Here is a 21,317-nt window from a genome sequence, read left to right on the forward strand (position 1 = left end):
TAAAATGTCATAATAAAATATAACGTTAGATTGTAACAAGCAAGTAAAATGATAGGAAGCTCCAAATTAGCAAGCGGATCGAATTTTGTTTCGAGAGAATGTCGTTAGTTAAAGCTTCTCATCAATTACTCGAAAGTAAAGTACTAAAATTCCGTTGATGCTGGATTAAACTCCAAGATTAAGTACGGCGCCTGTAAAGGGAAAATTATGAAGGCGAAATGTCGGAGAAATTTATCGCTGCCTGGTACACGAGACCGGCATAAGTTAATGATCTCCCGCGTCGATGCAAATGATAGATGGCATTAAATAATAAGCCGCGTAGATGCACGTCATTAAGATAGCGACCCTCTGCGTTTCAGACGAAGACAATAAATTCTATAAATGAGATCGCGAGATTTGCCTGTGTGAAATATCGCCTCGTGATGACGGCATATTATTAAACGGCTCGCGTGCTTGAACACGAAGGTCTTCTATCGGGCTCTTTAGCCATTGGATTAAGTAAAATGTCGGACGGTTCCTGTTCCGATGCAACAGGTGAAGTGCCACACAATTTTTTAATGGACATCACTGAAGCTTGCAGCGGGAGTAGCAAGGATATACACATTACGAGACCATTCGGCGCAAATTTAAACGTTGTTCTGGCTCGCTAAGAATTTAAAAAAAGCTTTCTCTTCTCACGACCTTCGTTATAACGGACATAAAGCCGGTTATACGTAGGAATGAATCTCTCGAGGGTACAATGTATGTACAAAATGCGTGAAACGCTGAGTATTTCGAGAAACATTGGAATGAAGGAGAAACTTAAACTTACGAGAGAAAATCATTCTGGTCGAGCATATTAGAGATAACGCGATTAAGTCAAAATTAAGACGAACGCTTGTCGGATAATATATTAACAGTGGAAGCCATTCAGGTATAGAACGCGCACAGGCGGTTTAACGTGTCCGTGTGCAAGGATTGCAGTTGGCCTTATGCCAGTTTGCTAAGTGGTCCACGTTTTCCATTGCTCGGTTATTCGCGCTAGGCTATCGTCGACATCCTGCGCTCTCTGACCCTGCTCGGATTCGTACGTACCTGTACGTTTCAACGATGCACTCTGCAGATAGAACAATCCCATATCCTTCCGAGTACCGCTCAAATCAGTACAAGCACTTTTGTCGGCATCTACTTGCACGCGCAAAATCATGTTCGGATTATTATAATTTTAACCGACACAGATGATAAAGTCGCTAAATATAATGTCAAAAATAATTTATCAACTCGCGTCATGTATTATTTTACTCATACTCATTTATGGATATTTATTTATTAAATATCTCGTTTACTAAATATAATATAACATTATTTTGGCAATAAATTCAGATAGCGATATATTAAATTTATAATAAATTTATAATAAATTTATAATAAAAAAATAATGCTGATATAATAAAAAGCAATTTAATAATGCGAAAGAAGAATAATGCGAAGATTTCTCTCTCTCTCTCTCTCTCTCTCTCTCTCTCTATGCTTTTATTAATATAACATTAGTTAACTTGTTTAATGAATCTGCGCAACTGTGATTTTGCAGAATTATGAACATATTTCGAAATAGATGCATCAAACCATTTGCACGTAATGTTTTAGTTAGAGAACTACCCCGTAAATAGAATTAGGGATCGCGGCAACGACATCGAATAGAAAGAGAGAGGAAGAGAGAGAGAGAGAGCGAGAGAGAGAGAGAGGAGCTAAGCGACATAGGTACATGCATGGACATAACTAGATTTGGAATCCCTAGTTGCTTGTCGGAGTCTCTACGTATATTCGCTTGCTATTTCACAGTAGTTAAATTTCCTTAGCAGGATCAGCAGCGCGTAGGTAGATAGGTAATTAATACTTGCAAATGATTAAATCAATGAAAATTCAATAAACATATCTTAAACAACAACAATAAGAATTGCATGTAAAATCAATGTCCAAAAAAAAAAGAACGTTTAAATAATTGTCTTTGCAGTAATATTCAAGCAAATTAGTCATTTACTCGACGTACTCACTTGATTTAAATGTACATGTGAATAACGTCTACAATTGTGAACGAGATTAAATTTCCGTCATCTTAATTGATGCTACAAGTATGCTTAACGTTATTATGGTGTTGCTGTTATCCGCGCATGATGCATCACCGCGCTAATTAGACGCAAAATTGGTTAAGTCCAATCCCGCGAATCCGCGCGGGTATAGCGATGTGTATCCTGTACGAAGTTAATCCAACGGTTGGTATATGTCAGGTGTAAAACGTAATCCGTATGTACATGCATGCGTATGGGCATACAAGCGCATAATCAAAGTCATCAGGAGTTTGCGCTTTGGTGGTTTGACTGTGCGATTACGCTTAGGATAACAATAATAGCTTCGGAAGTCGGTTAGATTCAGGAGCTACGAGGAACGTAAATTCTCCGAAATTCGGTCGAAAGCGCGGATTAGCCGTCGACCATTTGGCAATCTGATTATCGCGAAATATCCGGAGCGGAAAGTATCATAGTAATGCAAAAACGGAATTTCGCGCGAATGGAGCAACTCGTTTTGGAGCGGCTGCATCGTTTGTCGAGTCGTAGATAAGATCTCCTACTTGCCAGCGTGAAAAGAAAACTTTTAACGAGATTCAACTTATCATAACGTAGCAGGTTTCGTACTTTCCACGTGCTTCTCGTGAAAGCGCTCGCGAAGGCACCATCCATTTTTTTTTTCTTTACGTGTAATACGTTTTAATTCGGTTCTTTGCTATTCTTTCTCTATTATATCTTTAATTGTAAAGAAAAATTTATCGGATAAGCTTGCCCACGCAGAATACGCGCGTGGACAAGTTATTTTGCGTCTCTATATATGCCTTCCTTAACTGCGTATGCTCCTCTTGGGAATAAGGCCGAACGTGCTCAATTGATAATTTAATATCGTGCGAGTAGTTCGGAAATTAAGCTGCACTCTCGCACTGTCTCGGAGTTCGTGCCTATCGGGATTTCTACGTGGCGGCCGGGTTATAGTGCGCTTGCAGGGGCGGTGGCTCGTACGCAGACTTTACGGTTGAGCGGTTGCACATGATTATACAGTGGTATGATTATGTTCGTGTCGACAGATAGCTCGATGAGTAAGAGAACGACATGCAAAAAAGATCGACAGACTAAATTGGTATTTCTCAGTATTAAATTTCTGTCGATGGAACAATCGAAAAATCATCGGAAGGTGCTAAATCGTACAAACGTTGAGGAGGAGCATATGCTTTAAAATCGCGGCGATACCGAATGTTCAGATGTACTCGCATAAGAACTGAAAATAGTTATGGCTTCCATAACGCGACGTTCGCTGAGGATCAGACGGGAAAATCTGCTTAGCGAGCGAAATGCGCTCGGCGGTTCGGCGGTAGGGATATTATAACGGGTTTACGAATATACGATATATCGATTTTTCAGATTCGCACTATTGAGAGAACGGGGTCGGTGATGCGGAATAATATTGGTCCTTGTCGAATATTTACCGAGCAAATACTTTATTATATATATGTTTAATATCTTAAATTTAATATTAAATTCACAACATAAAATAAGCGTTTTTTCAAAATAAATTTTTTAATAATATTACTTAAGAAGAGCAAGCATTTATATACACCACTTTCTTCTTCCTCTTCTCCGTGCAGAGTTTCCAAGATTATTTTTTTACAGCGCTAGGTAAATTTAAAGAAGAGCAACGAACACACAGTCAAATAACAAGAGATAGTTAAATTCCAGCAATGTTGAAATTTTATCGAATACATTCACGTGGCGTAATCAGCTTTCGCAACCTTCGACGGTAGGTACGTCTTGAAGCTAAAGACGCTTTGCAGCCGTCTATGTCGTTGCATTGCGTTTTGCGGCATATCGTCATTTTAACAAAACTGTAAATACTCTATATTCTACACAAACCGTCTTTGAGACGCAAACTACTCATTCGAGTCCGATAGTTTCGTTCTCGTGGTATTTCGCTTACAAACACATCGGCAAACAAAACTGTTGCAACTCAGCTGCGAAATGATGATAGGACGTGAATAACAATAGCGGGGCCTTATAGAAGGTTCCTTTTAATTACGGGAATAGAGGACGGGCGTGGACGAAGGAGATCCGGCAGAGGAAAGTCCAATTTAATTAGAAGATCTTGTCGATCGATTCGACTCGGTCTACCAATCCGGCTGTTACTCCACCGCCTTCGTTCTTTCCCTCTCTCATCTGACAAGGACAACGAGCTCGATCGTTAACGCAATTCCAACTCCGTAACGTTATTACTCGTTCGAATCCAGCGTTAGGTTGAATCGAATTTAGCATGGACTGAAAGTCGGACCGGATGCTAAGGGCGTGACGAGTGGACTTTAAAGTTTCTTTTACACAAGTTGTTAAATACCTCGAAGTGCCATGATTTTGTCCGTCTACCAATATCCTCAATAGATACAAGGATTTACTTTAACATTTAACGTCCTTAGTATAACGTCAATGAAAATGGTGCACTCATCGTTGCTTGACGACGCTTATTGAAAAGATTTATATTGCAAAACGAGACCAAAAGACAGCAAAGAAAAATATATTTAGATTCTAATTTCTTCTTAAATTAAGACAGAAAAGATGTATTTGCTTTTCCACGGAATCAGATGTTCCTAGTAAAGATTTAATTAGAGATGGATGTACCGACAAGTTAGAAACTAGCTAGTACGAGAAACTCGTGTGTGGCGATACGAATGTGTGTGTACGTGTGTGTATGTATATGTGTATCTATATGTGTATCTATATGTGTGTGTGTATGAGGGAAACGGACATTCATCCAGAGGCTTGGCCAATTAGGCTGGAGTAAGAGAAATCAGTTTGGCTAACTCAGTTACGTCGCTTTTACGGGATTGAAAACGTTCCGACAAAACGTTCAGGTAACCGCATGAACAAACCTAATTTGCGATACGTATCGACCATTGGAAAACGAAGAACAATTGCAGTGATCCTTTCTATGATTTTTTTTTGCGTCCGTGTGATTGATTTTCGCAGAATTTTTTCGATAATTAAAGGTGAGTTCAAATATTCGCGTCGGACAGGAAAAATGTTCATTACAGAAGATCTCTTAAAGGAATACAAAAATTATTTTATCAAGAAACAAAAGACAGCACTTTTTCGTGTTTATGCGATATTGAAAGTGAGTAATTCCGTGTTAAGTAGCAAACAAGAACGACACGCGAAGTGCAGTCGACAAAGCAGAAATAATGCCTACCCAACGCCGTTTGCGTTCCCGGGACGAGAACTACAATAATTGGTTAGATTATCGGTAAGATATGGTTATAGGAAATGCGAGGATTCTGGCTTCATCGAGGTAATCTCGATTCTGATTGCGTTTGACGCATCATTGAGCGGAATGATGAAGGCACTCATGAATCTTGATGCCGACGCAACCTAATAGATCGTTCTTGTCATGTTTACGGTCTAGAGAGCAAACTATTGTTATTTTTCACGTTTCACTGTAGAAATAAGTCTCTCCCTTGCTAAGCGTCTGATTTAACGAAAATGAATTATTTTAATTTAATTATTAATAAAACCTCAAAACAACGTTAATTATTTTCTAGCTATTGTAATTAATTTTACACTCCTCTTATATAAATCAAATGCATTATATACATGATATTTTCATGTGTCAAAGTGTATAGAAAATAATATATTATGATATTGTGAAAGATTTAAAAAAAATATGAGAGAATATAGTAGAAAAGCGAAATAATGTCTAAATTTTTGATGCTGTCGCACCGTTCAAATATAAATCATATAAGTTTATTTGATTGTCCACACAAATATGTACAATGTTGTACAAATTTGTATAGACTTCACGCTTGCCAGTATAGCTCGTTAACGTATGCAATCTATCGTGTTCAAGTATAAATTTGGTTCATCATTAAAAGGTAATACTTAATGTCTAACTCCATTTAAATTAACGTTCATTCCCCGCTATTTCTTCATCGATTTTTATTCATATTCATCCATCTAACCAGTCTTCTCCATCCATTTATCTACATATATTTCATTCTTTTCCTCGCTCGTTCGTCGGCAAATTGAGAAGTTTCGCAATATTAATAGCCTACGCGGACAAACTCGGATAACAAGATTGCCAAGCAAACCAGGCAGGTAGATTTCTGTACTATTGAAGCCGTTAAAATTGAGTTGGAAGCAATTTTTTGTAGTTACAAGTTATTACATATAGATGTAATGTACGTTGAAGAGGGTCGGCGTAGAAAAAGTAATATTAAGTGTTAAAAAAGTACACGTCAGTTTTTTCAACCGTAATATAAGAACACTACGATAATCATAAAATCGGCAAATGACATAATATCAACATATTTTAACTTAATATATATTTCAATCTTAATTTAATATAATTAATAATATATAATTTCTTTGTTTGTAGTTCCGATACAAATAAAACTAGTGAAAATGTCGATGTAAACTTAATTAAACAGACCCTAATGGAAAAGTTACAATTCTTCAGAATCGAGAACGTCATTGGAGAATATAATAACAACAACTTACGAACGATTTAATGCCCTACTTCATTAGTTCCGCCAAACCCGGGATCGAATCGTGATTTGTGTTTAATTATCTCAATGAGATTTAGATTAAAGAAAGAAGAAATACTTTCATGAAAATTCCAACAATTAATGGCACTTGAGAAGAAATAACATGAGATCCGAAACATTATATAGTAATAGTAATAATTAAATTATATAGTAAACATTATAATTAAATTATATAGTAAATATTATATAATATATTAATAGTAATAATTAAATTATTCTTGACATATACAAATAAATACTTTTTACACCATCAATTATTCAATCAAATATTTTAACATAATTAATAAATAATACATTAATTTTGAGATAAGATATATAAAAATTATTTCTGCTCTGCAAAATGTTTTACAAATTTCATGTCATTTTATTTCATTTTAAATCATATAAAATCAAATTATTAATAACCGTAGATGGATAGCTTATGATAAATTATTATTATATGTGTGCATTGTTATAGGCATGATAGAATGACCGACAATTATATGTTCTAAAATATTTATTTTAATTTATATCCTAGGCAATTAATTTTCAAGTAATGAATTTATTAAAAATATGCTATTTATTACTAATATTCATAGATTCATTTCCTCATATTAAAATAAACGATCTGACTCATCGACCAATGCGCAATAGCAGAGTGTTAAATTTAAATATGTTATTTTTACAGATCAATATAATACAGTTGTGTATTATGTTGATCTGTAAAAATATAAACATATTTAAATTAGAACCAAAAATCAAAATATTTTATTATATTTAAAATAACATTATTTAAAATTATATTTAATATTTAATAAAACAATTAAATGACTTACTGCAACAATAAGCTCCACATTTTGCAAAAATTAGCACACTGTTCACTCTTTAATTTTAGAATTCATTTTCTTCACTTTTCCAAAATGCGAATCATTGTTGCACACTGAAAAAAAAGATTGGCTGAATATGGCATAGCATTTTTCATTGGTTGCAGCAGCCAATTTTTGATTGCATTAGCCTATATTGACCGAAATCCTATACTAACATTGCGGATAAGTTAACACAACCAAAAATTGACTGCAGTCAATTAAAAATGTTGTGCAATATTTTACCATCTAATTTGTTGCAGCAGCCAATTTTTTCTTCCAATGCAGTAAAACCTTCAATTATATATAATTTTCGAAAAAAATTCATTCTCTTTCAACTTAAATTTCTATAATCTTCTTGCACATTTACAACTTTCATAAAATTTCTTTAATAAAAGTTTTTTCTCTAATTTTTATATAACTCATCCCAAACAACCGGTTGAAATAAATGAAAATATATAATTAATTCCACAACTAAGAAATAATATATAAATATAATAAATTAGTTACCTTATAGCTCTGCTATAAGTCGCCCGATGTCACCAGGCCTTTTCCTCCTCTCAGATTTCTTCGTTGGCACTTTTTGTAACACGCGGAACTGTGTTTAATTATACAATCGTGCACAATGATTATTAGAAATTATACGACGCGCGGCATTTTTACGACACTCCCGATGTTAATTGCATACGATTCACTTTGGTAATTCATTTTGTTACGCGAAAAAATAATGCAAAAGAAATACGATCCACTTTCTGTGTCCTGTATCCATAACCGAACAATTTGTGGCACTTTCATTCTGAAATGATAAATGAGATACAATACATTTAGTGAAATCAAGTTAATTAATATTGATATGCTATTTGATTCAATGAGACATGTGATACTTTGCTCTTTCAATCACGAAAGCGATCAACAAATTATATTCACATCAGTGAAAAATTAAAGCGAAATATACGCGAAAATATGAATATCTTATGTTAAAAAAATACTAATCGTTCATAAATATCCATTGTTCTATCGGTTAGATTCTATTAATATTAATTATCGATTATATTAATTAACAATAATTATCATTAATTGTCGTTGAAAGCGGCCACGTTTCGTAAAGTAATAATGTGACGACGCACGGAGCTACGACGTTGTTTGCCACCGTTAGTCTCCATTGACGCACACACAATGATGACACGGCGACCTTGTGTAAAGCATAGCATGTTGCCGAGGCCGCATGCCAGTCTCTCCCCCCCATTCCTGCAAATATTTAACGTACAATTTTAAAGTAAACATACGCCCAATTATCTTTCGAATCTATGAGTATTAAGAGATCTATTATACATCGTTGTAGTCTTCCGTGACTTTCTTTGAGATATTATTTAATTTGGCGATATTTTACTTCGCGTTTTCGAATTGAAAAATGTGTAAAATAATTTCATTTTAATTGATTAACGTAGCGTTACCAAATATATTCAAAATTTAATACATAATATAAAAATTATCATCGTTTACAAATATCGTAAAAAACAATAATTTATATATTGTACATGCATATTGTATAACATTTGTTAAGAATGAATTATATTATATATTTTTATATTGTATTTAGTTTTATATTGTATTCCATTGCAGGGTTTTTCATCAGGTGTGCGATACAATGGTTTGCACGTAAAAGGTCTTCAAGTACGCCGCGAAAATTTTAGAGATAGTAAAAGAAATTTAAAAAACTAGAAATAAATAAAAAAGTAAGTAACGCGCGAAGTAAAAAATTGTGAAAATTATCTAAATTAGTTTGCGTTTATTCTGATTTTAATCAAAGCGATATCATCATTGCAATAAAATCACTTTTTTTTAACAATAAAATAAAAACTTTAAAACTTCACTATTTATTTCTGAATGCAGTGTTGGCAGTGTCCATAAGAGATCTAGACTGAGCATTTAAGCATGTATATTTAATAATTTATATTGACAAAAGTTCATTATTTAATGTGCCGCGAATTGAAAAAGATTGAAAAATGCTGCTATATCGCATCGTCCCAAAATATAAATTGCGTATAATATCTGCTTTGATAAGAGCTGTTTTATTCACTTACTAATCGTTGATCTGCAGTTAACTATAGCGTGGACAGTTAATAGTTAATTCTTCATAAAAAGAATAATTGTGTATTGTGTGAGAGATAACAGTGCGATGGCACATGAAACGATTCAATCCGCTATTTACCGGTACGAATGGCAGCATAGCATTCAGCACAGCATTCTGTGAATGTTACAAGCGATATGCATGACGCGCGTCATGTGTACACGTCATGTGTACATCATGAACTCTACATGCAAAAAAACTAGCTTCATAGAAAACCAGAAAACTACGCTATACATAACAATACAAGGCGATTCGTTACATCTGAAATATTTAAGACACTAGAAAATACTTGTTAAATATTATTCTCTTCATCTTGAACATGAATAAAAAAATTTTATTATTTATACATTATATTATATTTCACGTTTAGCTTTATAAACTAATTAGCGTTGATCAAAATAATTAAATCAATTTAATTTAATGTTTAATAATATTATTATTTGAAGCTTGACAAATATGTTACGTATATAACAAAAATGTTAATTATAAATACTAATTATTTTTATAAATATATAATGTCTCTTATACATATAATGCCTCTTTGAATAAAAATTTAAATAATTAATTCATATCTCTACTTATAAAAAGAATTATTAATTTACAATTTAGAAAATAAAATTTATATTTAAAGCAGATTTTCTTGATGTTTTAATTTAAAAAATAACTATAAATATTAATTATTATAAACGTATAATATAATTCATATAATCGTATAATTTAAAAATTTATTATTTTATTATTTTATTATAAATTCAGAATAGTATGATTAACTCATTACTTCTTCTGTCCTTAATTTTTTGTATTCTAAAAATAATATTATAAAATTATATAATTTTAATAAATCAAAAATTATGTTAATGAAAATATTTTATTAATTCTACTAAATTTAAGTGGAGAATTTTCTATTTATTAAAAAATAATAAATTCTTGATTTTTAACAAACGAAGAATTCTTTGTTATATTAAAATAAATTAAAAAATTAGAATAATATAACGTTACAAAGTATATAATTTTTGATTATCATTTTTTGCTAGATTTGGATTTACAAAATTTAATTTTTGTCGAGAAAAAATTAACATTGGACTTAACAATTCTTATGTAAATGGAATAATTAATTCATGATTAAAATCTCTATACAAAAAGAGAATTAAATAATTTACTAAAATTATTTAAAATTTTAATTAAATAATTTAATAAAATCTGCAATGCATTCAAAATTTATTTATATTGTAAAATCAATAATAAACGAAGAGAACAATACATGTATAATCATGATAATAATCTGAACGCGCAAATTCTACATGATATTATCTGGCAATTTTAAACATTCATGATTCGCGAAAATTGTTTTAATTTGAATGTTGCATCTTGAAATTACTATTATTATTAAGAAGAAGTAGTAAAAATCAAAAGCATATTTTTTACATGTTATTAATTTGTCTTTTATAATGATTCCATATCGGCATATTTCATATAAATGATCAGCTTTGTACTCTTGAATTTCCATTGTTTTGCAAATTAACAACAATTGACTAGAATTTATAAGTTATCACCTAGTTGGATACTCTTAAAAACCTGGGATCTTTTGTTGAAGAAAAGGGAAGGTAAAAGATGCCTTCATTGTCGAATGCTGACTAGTTCTGGTTTTTATCACTGGCCCTGAGGGAACGCAAAGGCATCCGAGGCTGTAGAAAAGCAGGTTTGCCATCGTTTCGTACGTTTGACGCATCCCAGAGGGAACATCGGTAAACTGACAGGCCATCTACTTCTATCTCGTGTGTCCCTACGTGCATGCGTTGTACTGCTTGAACCGCGCTTTCGCGCATTGAATCTAAATCCTCAAGAAAATAGTCTTTGCGCAGCTATCGTTGAAACAGTTGCACTTTGTAAACATATTTCATCGAGATTTTATGATAGAATGATTAACGTCGACCCTGTCGTGTGTCTGTCACATATTATTAAAATTAGAGAAAGAAAAATGGCAAAGGTTTTTTTAAACAACATTCTCTTTGTGATATCGTTGAGTCAAACAAAAAGCACTCAAAGTGGTTGGCTTGTTAATTCTTGTAGGTACTTAAGTCAACACGACAACGGTTGTCTCGAGTGGTCGGCTGGCTCTGTGAGGATCTGTTGGACTATGCAATAACGGTGCCAGCATATACAATATGGCCGAGTAGGTATACGTCTATATCACTACAATCACTTAAATGTGTACATACACGTTGGTGGAATAAATGTCAAGGCACAATATATCATGTTTTAGTTAATTTTTGGATTATTAAAGAGAACGTGTTACTTTACAAGGCATTGCTTATGTAAAACTTTTGCAACAAAATATTTCTAAATATCGATACAAGTACAAAACAATTTTGTATTCCCTTTACGGAGTCTTGCTTACTTTCATTGAACAAGAATGAGAATTTAATATTCAAAAGAATTCTTGAATATTAATGAAACAATGATAAAAAAGTTCACGGTTGTGTCGTTGTTTATTTTCTCAATTTTTCTATATCACTACATAACGACTGCAACATCATAACATAATGGTCCAATTCATTAAGACATTCCGTCGTTTCCGTATAATGAAATCGCAATTAGAGATATGCAAAATACTGCTTATATCAGCCATAGAAAGTGGACGGTACGGAGCAAAGATGCCATTTGAATTGTGAAATACTTGGAGGGATTCCAATATTAACTGCTGGAATGCTGCTGGAAATAATGGAAAGGAAATGGCCGTAGCGCTGACGGTAGAAAACGACTTTTCCGCGAATGGGCAACTGGAGACCACATATTAAAGTATCGATAAAATTCTATTTCGCACAAATTTAAAAAACGAGAACTCTTTCTTAAAGCTGAAGTAATTTCGACTCAGATAAACTACTTCTAATATTTCAAACAAGAAAATAGCGTTCATTTGAATACATATCAGAATACATATATAATAAAATATATAATTTAATATCTGTACCTAAATAATATCTATGCTAAATATTGTTATTTAATCAATATTTGATAGAATATATTTCTCATTCGCAACATAAGGAATCAATTGATCGCTGTTAAAGTAAAATTTTCAACATCATGGTCGAGGCGCTGAGAAACTGCCGTGAAGAATTTTCAGAAAGAATAGAGGAGCGTGAACAACGCCAAGCACGATGCTAGATCTATCCGCGGTAAAGAAGCGAAGCAGTTAAAGAGCACGATGAAGTAAGAAGTTGCTGCGGTAAAACCGCAAGCGCGCCGCGAAGCCGGCGCAACGAAGCGCAGGAGCAGTAATTCCTTTCTTCCAAAAAGAAAAGCGGTAAAAACAGCGATTAAGGCTTTTAGCTGGAATACCGGGTTCCACGTGCTTCTTCTCCGCAATGCGTGTAGAGGAGAACGAGGGCTGCCCTTCTGGACGACGTTGGAAGAAACGGTTCATGGGTTCGGTCGCTTGTTTCCACCCTGCTGAGCAGCTTTCCCCGGGATTCTGTGGTTTCTCCACGCTATAAATACCGACACCGAAGACCTAGCGGGAGAGAAACGAAAATAATACTGGATGAGAAAAGGAAAGAGAGGAAGAGATATGCACGGAAGAAGTAGCTGGACGTGTAAGGGTGGAGATGAGAAAGAAAGATGTAGGGAGGCGTTCAAGAAGAAGAGCGAGCGTGCAATTCTTTCTCCATTCCCAATGTTTTTTGTTCGCAAAATGAAATTTTATGAGAAGTGGTATTCGCTATGAGTCTGGTCGGCTAATTACATCCGTCTGATCCCGACTCTCTTAAGCTATTCGCAACGGTAATGTGAACATATCATAAATTATGAACATGTTATAAATGTAGTGCGTTTCATCTACGCATATTTCGAGCTTTCTATTGAGTTTGCCTTAAAATTTGTGAGTAAAACGTTTAATAATTCCGCATCAAGGAGCAAATATCGTTTGAGCGGCAGATTATCAGCCTCTGTTCTATTTTCCTTCTTGACTTTATCGTAATACAGATAAGCGCGATCTCACTTTTACAGCGCTCTATACATTCCAGCGCCCTCGTAAAGTAGAAGTACACAGAGAGAAAATGGAGACTGTATTATTTCGCAGTGAAACGATGAACGCTCCGTATTCTCGCATAAGCTGGCAACCGAATGTAGAAACATGGCAGAGCGCTATAATTGAATGGCATTTAATTAAAAGTCGAATCTACTCGTTCAGTATTAGCTGCTACGACACATACGATATATATGCTTCATTGAGAAATCCTGGGATACATATGTGCTCTTTTATTCATGGCAGAGACGAGCATAATCAATTATATTAAACAGACGCGACAGATTGTAAATCGATTGCAATGTGATACGAATTTGAATCGATGAGAGTGCATCTAATTAAATAAAAAAATTCCTAGATTTGCTCAAAGCGGATTTTAGTGCTTAAATATTTCTATATAAATTTATATATATATATCTGATTCTGCAAATCGCGCGCCGAAATCTTTTTCGGTCTTAAAATGCAATAAAACAGAACCATAATAGTACTAATATCATTTATTAAATTAACAAGCAATTTAATAATTTGTGGTGCTATACTGAAATGAGTTTGTTACAAAAAAGATGACAAATGTGATGGTTTGATACTAAGAAAACGGATAGATCAGTTTCTATCGCTAATAATTTCTCATTATTCATTAATGTAACAAATCATTGATATAAAATAATACAGTATTGCTAATAAATAAAAGTCTATAAAAAACAAGTTACATTTTACACAACTTCTATTACTAATAATTATTAATTAAAATTAAAAAATTTGTCAAGACAAAAAAATAACCGATTAATTGTTTGAATAATCGAATATTATCGATTATGCTCATCCTTGCAGATGACAACGTGGATGGACGCAATTATTTTCGTTAAAGGGAAGAGTTGAGGTACGAGAGAAAAATATTGAATAACAAGGAAAGAATGGAAAATGTCATTGCCGTGCGACAAGGGATGTTTCATGGATTGACAACGACGGAAATTTTCTCCGTTCTCGTGAAGATTACGCGAATGGTTCGGCCGGATCTGCTTCCGTTTGATTCCCACCGGACTCCGATAGTGCGCGATCCTTGCGGATATTTTATGGCATCCGGAGAAGAGTAACTTCAAATTACATCTCTTACGGAGTATACGATTTCATAGTAACTTTACTCGCGTATCCTTACGCGGAGACATGACCATTTCCGGGAGATAGTGCGGAATTTTCCGGTCTGTCTCTTTTTCAATATCGGGCGATGTGCAGCGGCGAAAACTTTAATATTTAAGCGGCATTTAAATGTCAGCATTTAAATGTCACGTCACGGCCGATCATTGCGTTAAAACGTCGTATTGAGTCTCTCGCGTCGGATTAAAATGTGTCGGAGAGCGACAGCGATAAGAGTTTTACGGTGAATAAAGAGCGGCGTTGCCTGTCACACGTCGATATTACACACACAATGTCCTTAGCACAACAACAATGGAAAAGGGGGCAAAAAATATATTACAAAGTAATTTTGTATTAAAGAATTAATGAGCCGATCGCATATACGCGATCAAAACTCCGGTTCCATCGCGACTTGCTATCGATCATAATTCAATATAAATGTAATACTTGACTGATACTACAGCACAATCGAATAAAACATACACATAAATTTAATATTTTCTTTTGTTGCCTTACTCGCAATTTTATCGCTTTAATCAATTTAGTAAAAATTGTAGCTAAGTTAGCACAGCCATTATTTTTATCAAATTGATTACAGTAATAAAATTGCGAACACTCAAAAAAATGATCTTGCAGTTATAACAAAAATTATCTAAGCACAACAAAATAGCTAAAATAGATAAATTTCTAGCAAGTACTGCGATATTGGATATGTATTGCACCTAATCATATAGATGACAGAGATAGAATTTAGATTTGTGCTATAAATTCTATACGTATGATACATAATTTTCTATTAGATACAAAAAATAGTTATAATTCTAACTGGAGCAGCAAAATATTTTTTTACGTGAATAAGGCAGTAAATTTATAATAAAAAGTATGAATTTATGTTTTATCAGATTGTGTTGTAGTGGTTGTGCCATCTCTCTTAAGAAACATTCTTAATTAATAATGTCTAATACTAACTACTCTTCTTTGCTCGTCAATCTTTGAAAATAATATTTATAATTCCTTTGCAACAATCTTTTCATATAAAAGCACAATAATTTTATGAATGTATGAGTACCGAAAATTGCTGCCGTCTGTAAGAAAGATATATTTAAAAATATGTATTACTTTTTAAAAATATATGCTATAATTGAAGTCGAGCGATAAGTGATAAGCGGAATGCAACAAGTAATTCATTCATCGGTCGATGCGTCGCCATCGCTTCATTCCTCCCTGTTTTCGGTATTTCTTTTCTTCCTTCTATTGTATTATGTATTCTTGTACTGTTTTGATGTATCCTTCTAACTTCGCTTGCTTCATACACTATCACTATCATTATTACTCAAGCGTATATACGCAAAAGTTTCGACAAGTTAGGAAATATAGATTATCGGGCTAGTTTTGAGATCTTAATCTTTATAATATGATAATATAATGAAATGAAAAAAAAGGTCTTTTATTTTTAGAGCAAACAACGAATACTGCAAAACCAAACTCGATATACCCGAACGTGATGCATTTCAAGAATGAAAAAGAAAAAAAAATATGTGAAACTGTGAATCCATATTTATGATAGGATTGAGGTTTTAAAATTTGGAAACAGTCAGAAGAGGAAACATTTCGCGTACATTACCTTATTGGTGCGAGTGCGACTTAAAAAAAAATAAACTAGCCGCGACGTAAATAAAAAAAATAAGACTCCAAAGCGAAGTTGTACTACCTTTCATTTTTAGAACGATAAAAGTAAAATAAAAAAGTCAGTTTCGAATAAGCGACGAATATTACGAACTGGAACATAATATGAAACGTGTATTTCAATAGCGTTTTTGACTATAAGTTTGAATAGAACCGAGGTTAATGATGTTAATGGTCTACTTTGATTTCTGATTGAACAAGATCATAGGACTTTCGAATTAATCAATCTCTCTCTTGATTCAAACTACAGAGGAAAAACACTGTAAGAATAATTCGCATATTTTTCGCGCGATGTTTTAAAAATCAGGAGATATAATCATCGAAATTTTTATTTCTTACTGAAATTGAAATTTATAAATTTAAAGCGTTATATACACGCGATATATAACTGGGAACTCTCTAAAAGTCACTGACTTCAGTGCTACATTTATAATTGATGTAATTATAGGTAATTGATCTAATTTCTGTGTTTGTCGTTTAGATACAAGATCGTGCCTGTTCGATCTCGAGCATTCGTGATGCCCACACTCAGAAAAAAAATATAGTCAATTTTAATAAATATTTAGTTCAATACTGCCAACTAAATATTTATTTACAGTAAATAAATATTTATTCAGTAAAAAAAAGACTATTAAACCCTTGTCCACACTTAAATGTTTACTTATTGTTAATGCTGTTCAAAGAAATAAATATTTACTCAATAAATCACCCCAATCAACAGCGAATATTTACTGTTTTTCAGTAGTTAATACACTGATTCACTTTTAGAAGTTATGATTTTCTACAGATTCAATCTGTGGAAACTACAACTTCTAAAAATGAATCTGTGTGTGTGTGTGTGTGTGTGTGTGTGTATTATTACTGAAAAACAGTAAATATTCACTGATATTACAGTTATAAGTGTAGCACTGAAGTCAATGATAATATGGTATACTGATTCTCTTTTACAGAGAGTAATTTTCAAAGATTAGGAATGGAGCAATAAGATTGAAATGAATTAAAATATCAAATTACAAAATCAGAATATAATCTATCGAGATTTTTGTTGAATTTGCAAATTTGTTATGCTGTGGAGTAGCTGGGAGTTTTTGAAGATTAAGACTGAAGTAAGAAACTCGGTCTTAATCAAAATATCAAACAATAAAATATTGTAAAAAAGTATACAATTCATTAAAATATTTATAAAATTATTTCATAATGTTTTAACGTAAAATAATTGGGGGATGATTTTTCTGAATCGAAATTATTATTTAACTATTTTGGCAATGGAGCAACTCGATTAAACAACAAAATACCAAAGAAATATGTTTTGTTATTTACGTTTTGACATTTTTGTGGTTGTGTTAAACTGCAAACTATAAATTTAAGTTAGCACAGCCACTATTTTTGTTAAATCGGCTAAAGCAATAAAAAAGACTAAATTTATGTGTATGTTTTATTCGGTTGTGCTGCAGTGGCTGTGCCAATTTAATAGACGTCAATACTTGCCGGGCTCACGACTGACGCACAGACTTGTCGCTGTTGCATACATCCGGTTGTATTACGATTATCATGCTCATATATGTGACACAACAACCACGCGACAACGCAAAGCGCCACTGCCGGTCGGGGCCCTATTGTGGTTCTCGGTCCGACATGTTGATAACGAGCTGATCATTGTTATAACTCACGTGCGCGCGCGCGTTGTCCCGTATATGACAGATATGTATGTGTTTCGAACACATATATCACATTTGGCCATCGTGTTTAGTTAAGACAAGTTTGTCGGCATAGTTGGACTGGGCGAGTGAAGCGACGTGTAATAACTAACTTTCCTCATTGTTCGATCAAACGTCTACATGGAATCGAGATTCATCTGAATAAATCACAAATCAATTCTGATTTCGTTAGATGTAATTATGAAGAGAGTTGATTTATCCTTTTACCTTTAGTAATAAATACTATCATATCTTTATTTAGAAAGAACTTTTATAGAAAGCTTTCCACTAAATATACTTCTTAGTTTTTAAATATATAGTGATAATTAATTAAGAGAAATTGAATAAGAGAGATGAGAATTAAAGACGTTTCTCAAACTTGATAACATCGATTAACTTTGGATAGAATATGCAGCGTTTGTTTTTGGATGGTATTACATAAATATCTCGCACATTTGAAGAGAAAAACATGAACTTTTCGCGTACGTCAATTCGTTCTCTCTCGTTTGAATACGATATGGTATGTCCATGCATCGGCTTTCTCATAATAAACGTCAGTTTCGTTGAGATGCACGTATCAGAGTGGCATTAATCGATTCCATGTTCCAAACATTATGTGATGTCAATAGCTATTTCGAGCAGTTTGGCACGACATAGGTAAAGGAGCCAGAAACTTCCTATTTCTCGAAATATCGAAAGGCAAAAGCAGAATAATTAATCGCAAGCCAATGTACGAAGTGAACCATGTAAATTTGAGAGAAGCTAGAAAGAGAAGCTACACGCAATTTGCGTGTAGTGTTTAGTAAATTAGAACTGCGACTAGCTGTTACTTGATGACGCGACACGAGAACACGAATCGAGTTAACGCGTCACCAAAAAGTTGCTTTGCGTATTTTCTGATAAAGAATTTATCCCTTTAAAAGGTATATTAAAATTCCATCTGTTGTGTCGTCCGTAACCGAGATCAAAGCGACTGGATTTCTTTCCTCTCTCTTTCTTTTTCTCTTCCTTTCTCTCTCTCTCTCTCTCTCTCTCTCTCTCTCTCTCTCGAAGCTGGCCACGACCAGGTAATACCTCGCTTACTCAGATATTACTAGTGTGGCGTAAGATACATATTATAAAATATAAATACGAATGCACGAGAACATCGAGATGGAACATCATCGAAAGTATATACAAACGCGTAAGCGTTTTATCTTCGTACAGAACGTATTAAAATTCCATTTACGGAAGTCGTCGTTTGTAACCGAGATCAAAGCTATAAAATGCTTTTCTCCACGTCTGCGTGCAGATGTTTTCCGCCCCTCTCCTTCTCCATCTTTTCAGAGATTATTTAACAGAGTATGTTAAATATAAATTAGAATTCACATAGGCGAAATTGTGAAATATATTAGTATCATATATATATATGCGAGTCTCTATCAAGTTATTCAATTAATACTACGTTGAAAATTGAATGTTCATTGTATATTAAATAAAAGATAATATAATTCGGAGAATGTCAGATAAAATGAATTTATAGTTTCACGTAATATGAAAAATATTTAAATACTTTGAATGCATATTGCATATATAGAGAGCGGCACACGAAACGTCATGCTATTTAATTGTCTCATTGAAACTTTTACTTGTAAAGTACGTATTGATTTTTTAATTGTGTTAGAAAATTCTGTACTTTATGGAAATTCTGTTAATATAATATTATATTATGAGTTACAACTGGATGGAGGTGAAGACGCATACATCAGTTTGTGAAATGGCGGACAGACGGTTGATTTAAAATTTATGTTGCGCATAAAGTGAAAGTTGTATTGTTTTTCGCGGAAACAAAGGGTGTGGCAGAGACTCGAAAATGGTTCCGCCCACATCGTGCGGTTGTGCTTTATATAAAGACTCGAAAAATAGCCAAATACAAGGGCGCGTCTCTAAGAAGTGAGAAAAAACGATGGTCATGTTAAATGTTATCCATTAGAGATATTTTTTAGAAACAGGCTGTGGTAATTAATTTTATTTCAGTATTTTCAGTTCCGTATCAATTCTGTTAAAAATAAATGTTATATGGTACGACATTTCGTGCGTCACATTGCATTTCACAAACTAATGTGTGCGCCTTTATCTCCACCCAATTTCAACTGGTGATGCCATACCTAACAGAATTTCCACGAAGTACCTAATTTGTCCACATATTTAAAAAACAAATATTTAGAAATATAGCTTTAATAAAATAATTAAATGATATGATATTTTTTGAACACCTTCTTCTATCTTACATTAAAATGATTATATTATATAAAATACATGTTAAATTATAAACAGAAATGTCTTCAAATTTGATGCAAATTACAAGTTATTACGAATAATTGTTATAGTATTAATTGTAATTATATTAGAAATAATTAAATTATTATATATATATATATACAATATAATAGATCGTCTGAAACAGATTTACAGTGCTCTGAGCTCCCATTACATGTATATTGACTTAAAGTTTTCACATAAATTATGAAAATAAATATGCAGGACTACGTATAGTGCATTAATTAGCAATCGATTTTGTTCCTCGTCGATTCACCTCGGAGAGGCGTGAGAACGAAAAAAAAGAAAAAAATGCACACGGACGAAGTCCTTCTCGAAGAGATGCGATGTAGCTGTAACAACTTGATCCACTTACCTCTTCGCTCTCTGCAATTATGCACCGTAATGGACATCTCTGGATGCTCTTCCTGACGTAACGCCGAACTCGTAATTGGAACGCCATGAAAACGCTCGCGGCCATCGTTGCTACGCGAACAAATTAATTTATCGTTTTGCGATGTTACAGTTAACAGCGCTCCGGCGAAATAATGGCGAACGATGAAGGCGAGTAGTAAGGAAGCCGTTACACGAGCAAGTCCGTTGGACGGGGATATAATAGAAACGGGGTGAAGGAGGAAAATTGGAGACGAATGTTAGACGAGAGGAAAAGGTTAGAGTAGGTGCAGTAGGTTAAACTGAAGAAAAGGCGGCACTGCGATCGCGCGCGAGAGACAGAGAAACGGGAAGTGGAAGAGATATAAAAGTAGAAAAAGATACTTACGAAAGGATGAGAATAGAAAGGTGAAACAGCGCGAGAAAAAACCGACGAAAAAAATACAAGAGAAAAGGGACGAACGCGCGACGAAAAGAACCAGAGAGAGCAGAAAACAACGGTTGA

The 21,317-nt window shown here is 33.6% G+C and overlaps 1 protein-coding gene and 1 long non-coding RNA gene across 2 annotated transcripts in view; one reads left to right on the top strand and one right to left on the bottom strand.

The window, feature by feature from the left end:
• The window catches only part of LOC147906649 (uncharacterized), a 70,142-nt gene extending 52,415 nt beyond the window's left edge, over positions 1-17,727 (top strand). The window contains exon 3 of the mRNA XM_087415929.1: positions 11,651-17,727. Within this exon, the coding sequence (XP_087272055.1) occupies positions 11,651-11,899 (249 nt within the window). The 3' untranslated portion in view covers positions 11,900-17,727. The remainder of the gene's footprint in view (positions 1-11,650) is intronic.
• Positions 5,696-20,927, bottom strand: LOC147906650 (uncharacterized). The gene is made up of 2 exons (XR_015548248.1): positions 20,796-20,927; positions 5,696-8,245 (listed from the first exon to the last, which is right to left on the bottom strand). It is a non-coding gene; the product is annotated as an uncharacterized LOC147906650 (long non-coding RNA).
• Between the last annotated feature and the right edge of the window lie 390 nt (positions 20,928-21,317).

This window comes from Acromyrmex echinatior, chromosome 19 (assembly GCF_024713525.1).
Source record: "Acromyrmex echinatior isolate Ae372 chromosome 19, ASM2471352v2, whole genome shotgun sequence".
NCBI classification, from domain to species: Eukaryota; Metazoa; Arthropoda; class Insecta; order Hymenoptera; family Formicidae; genus Acromyrmex; species Acromyrmex echinatior.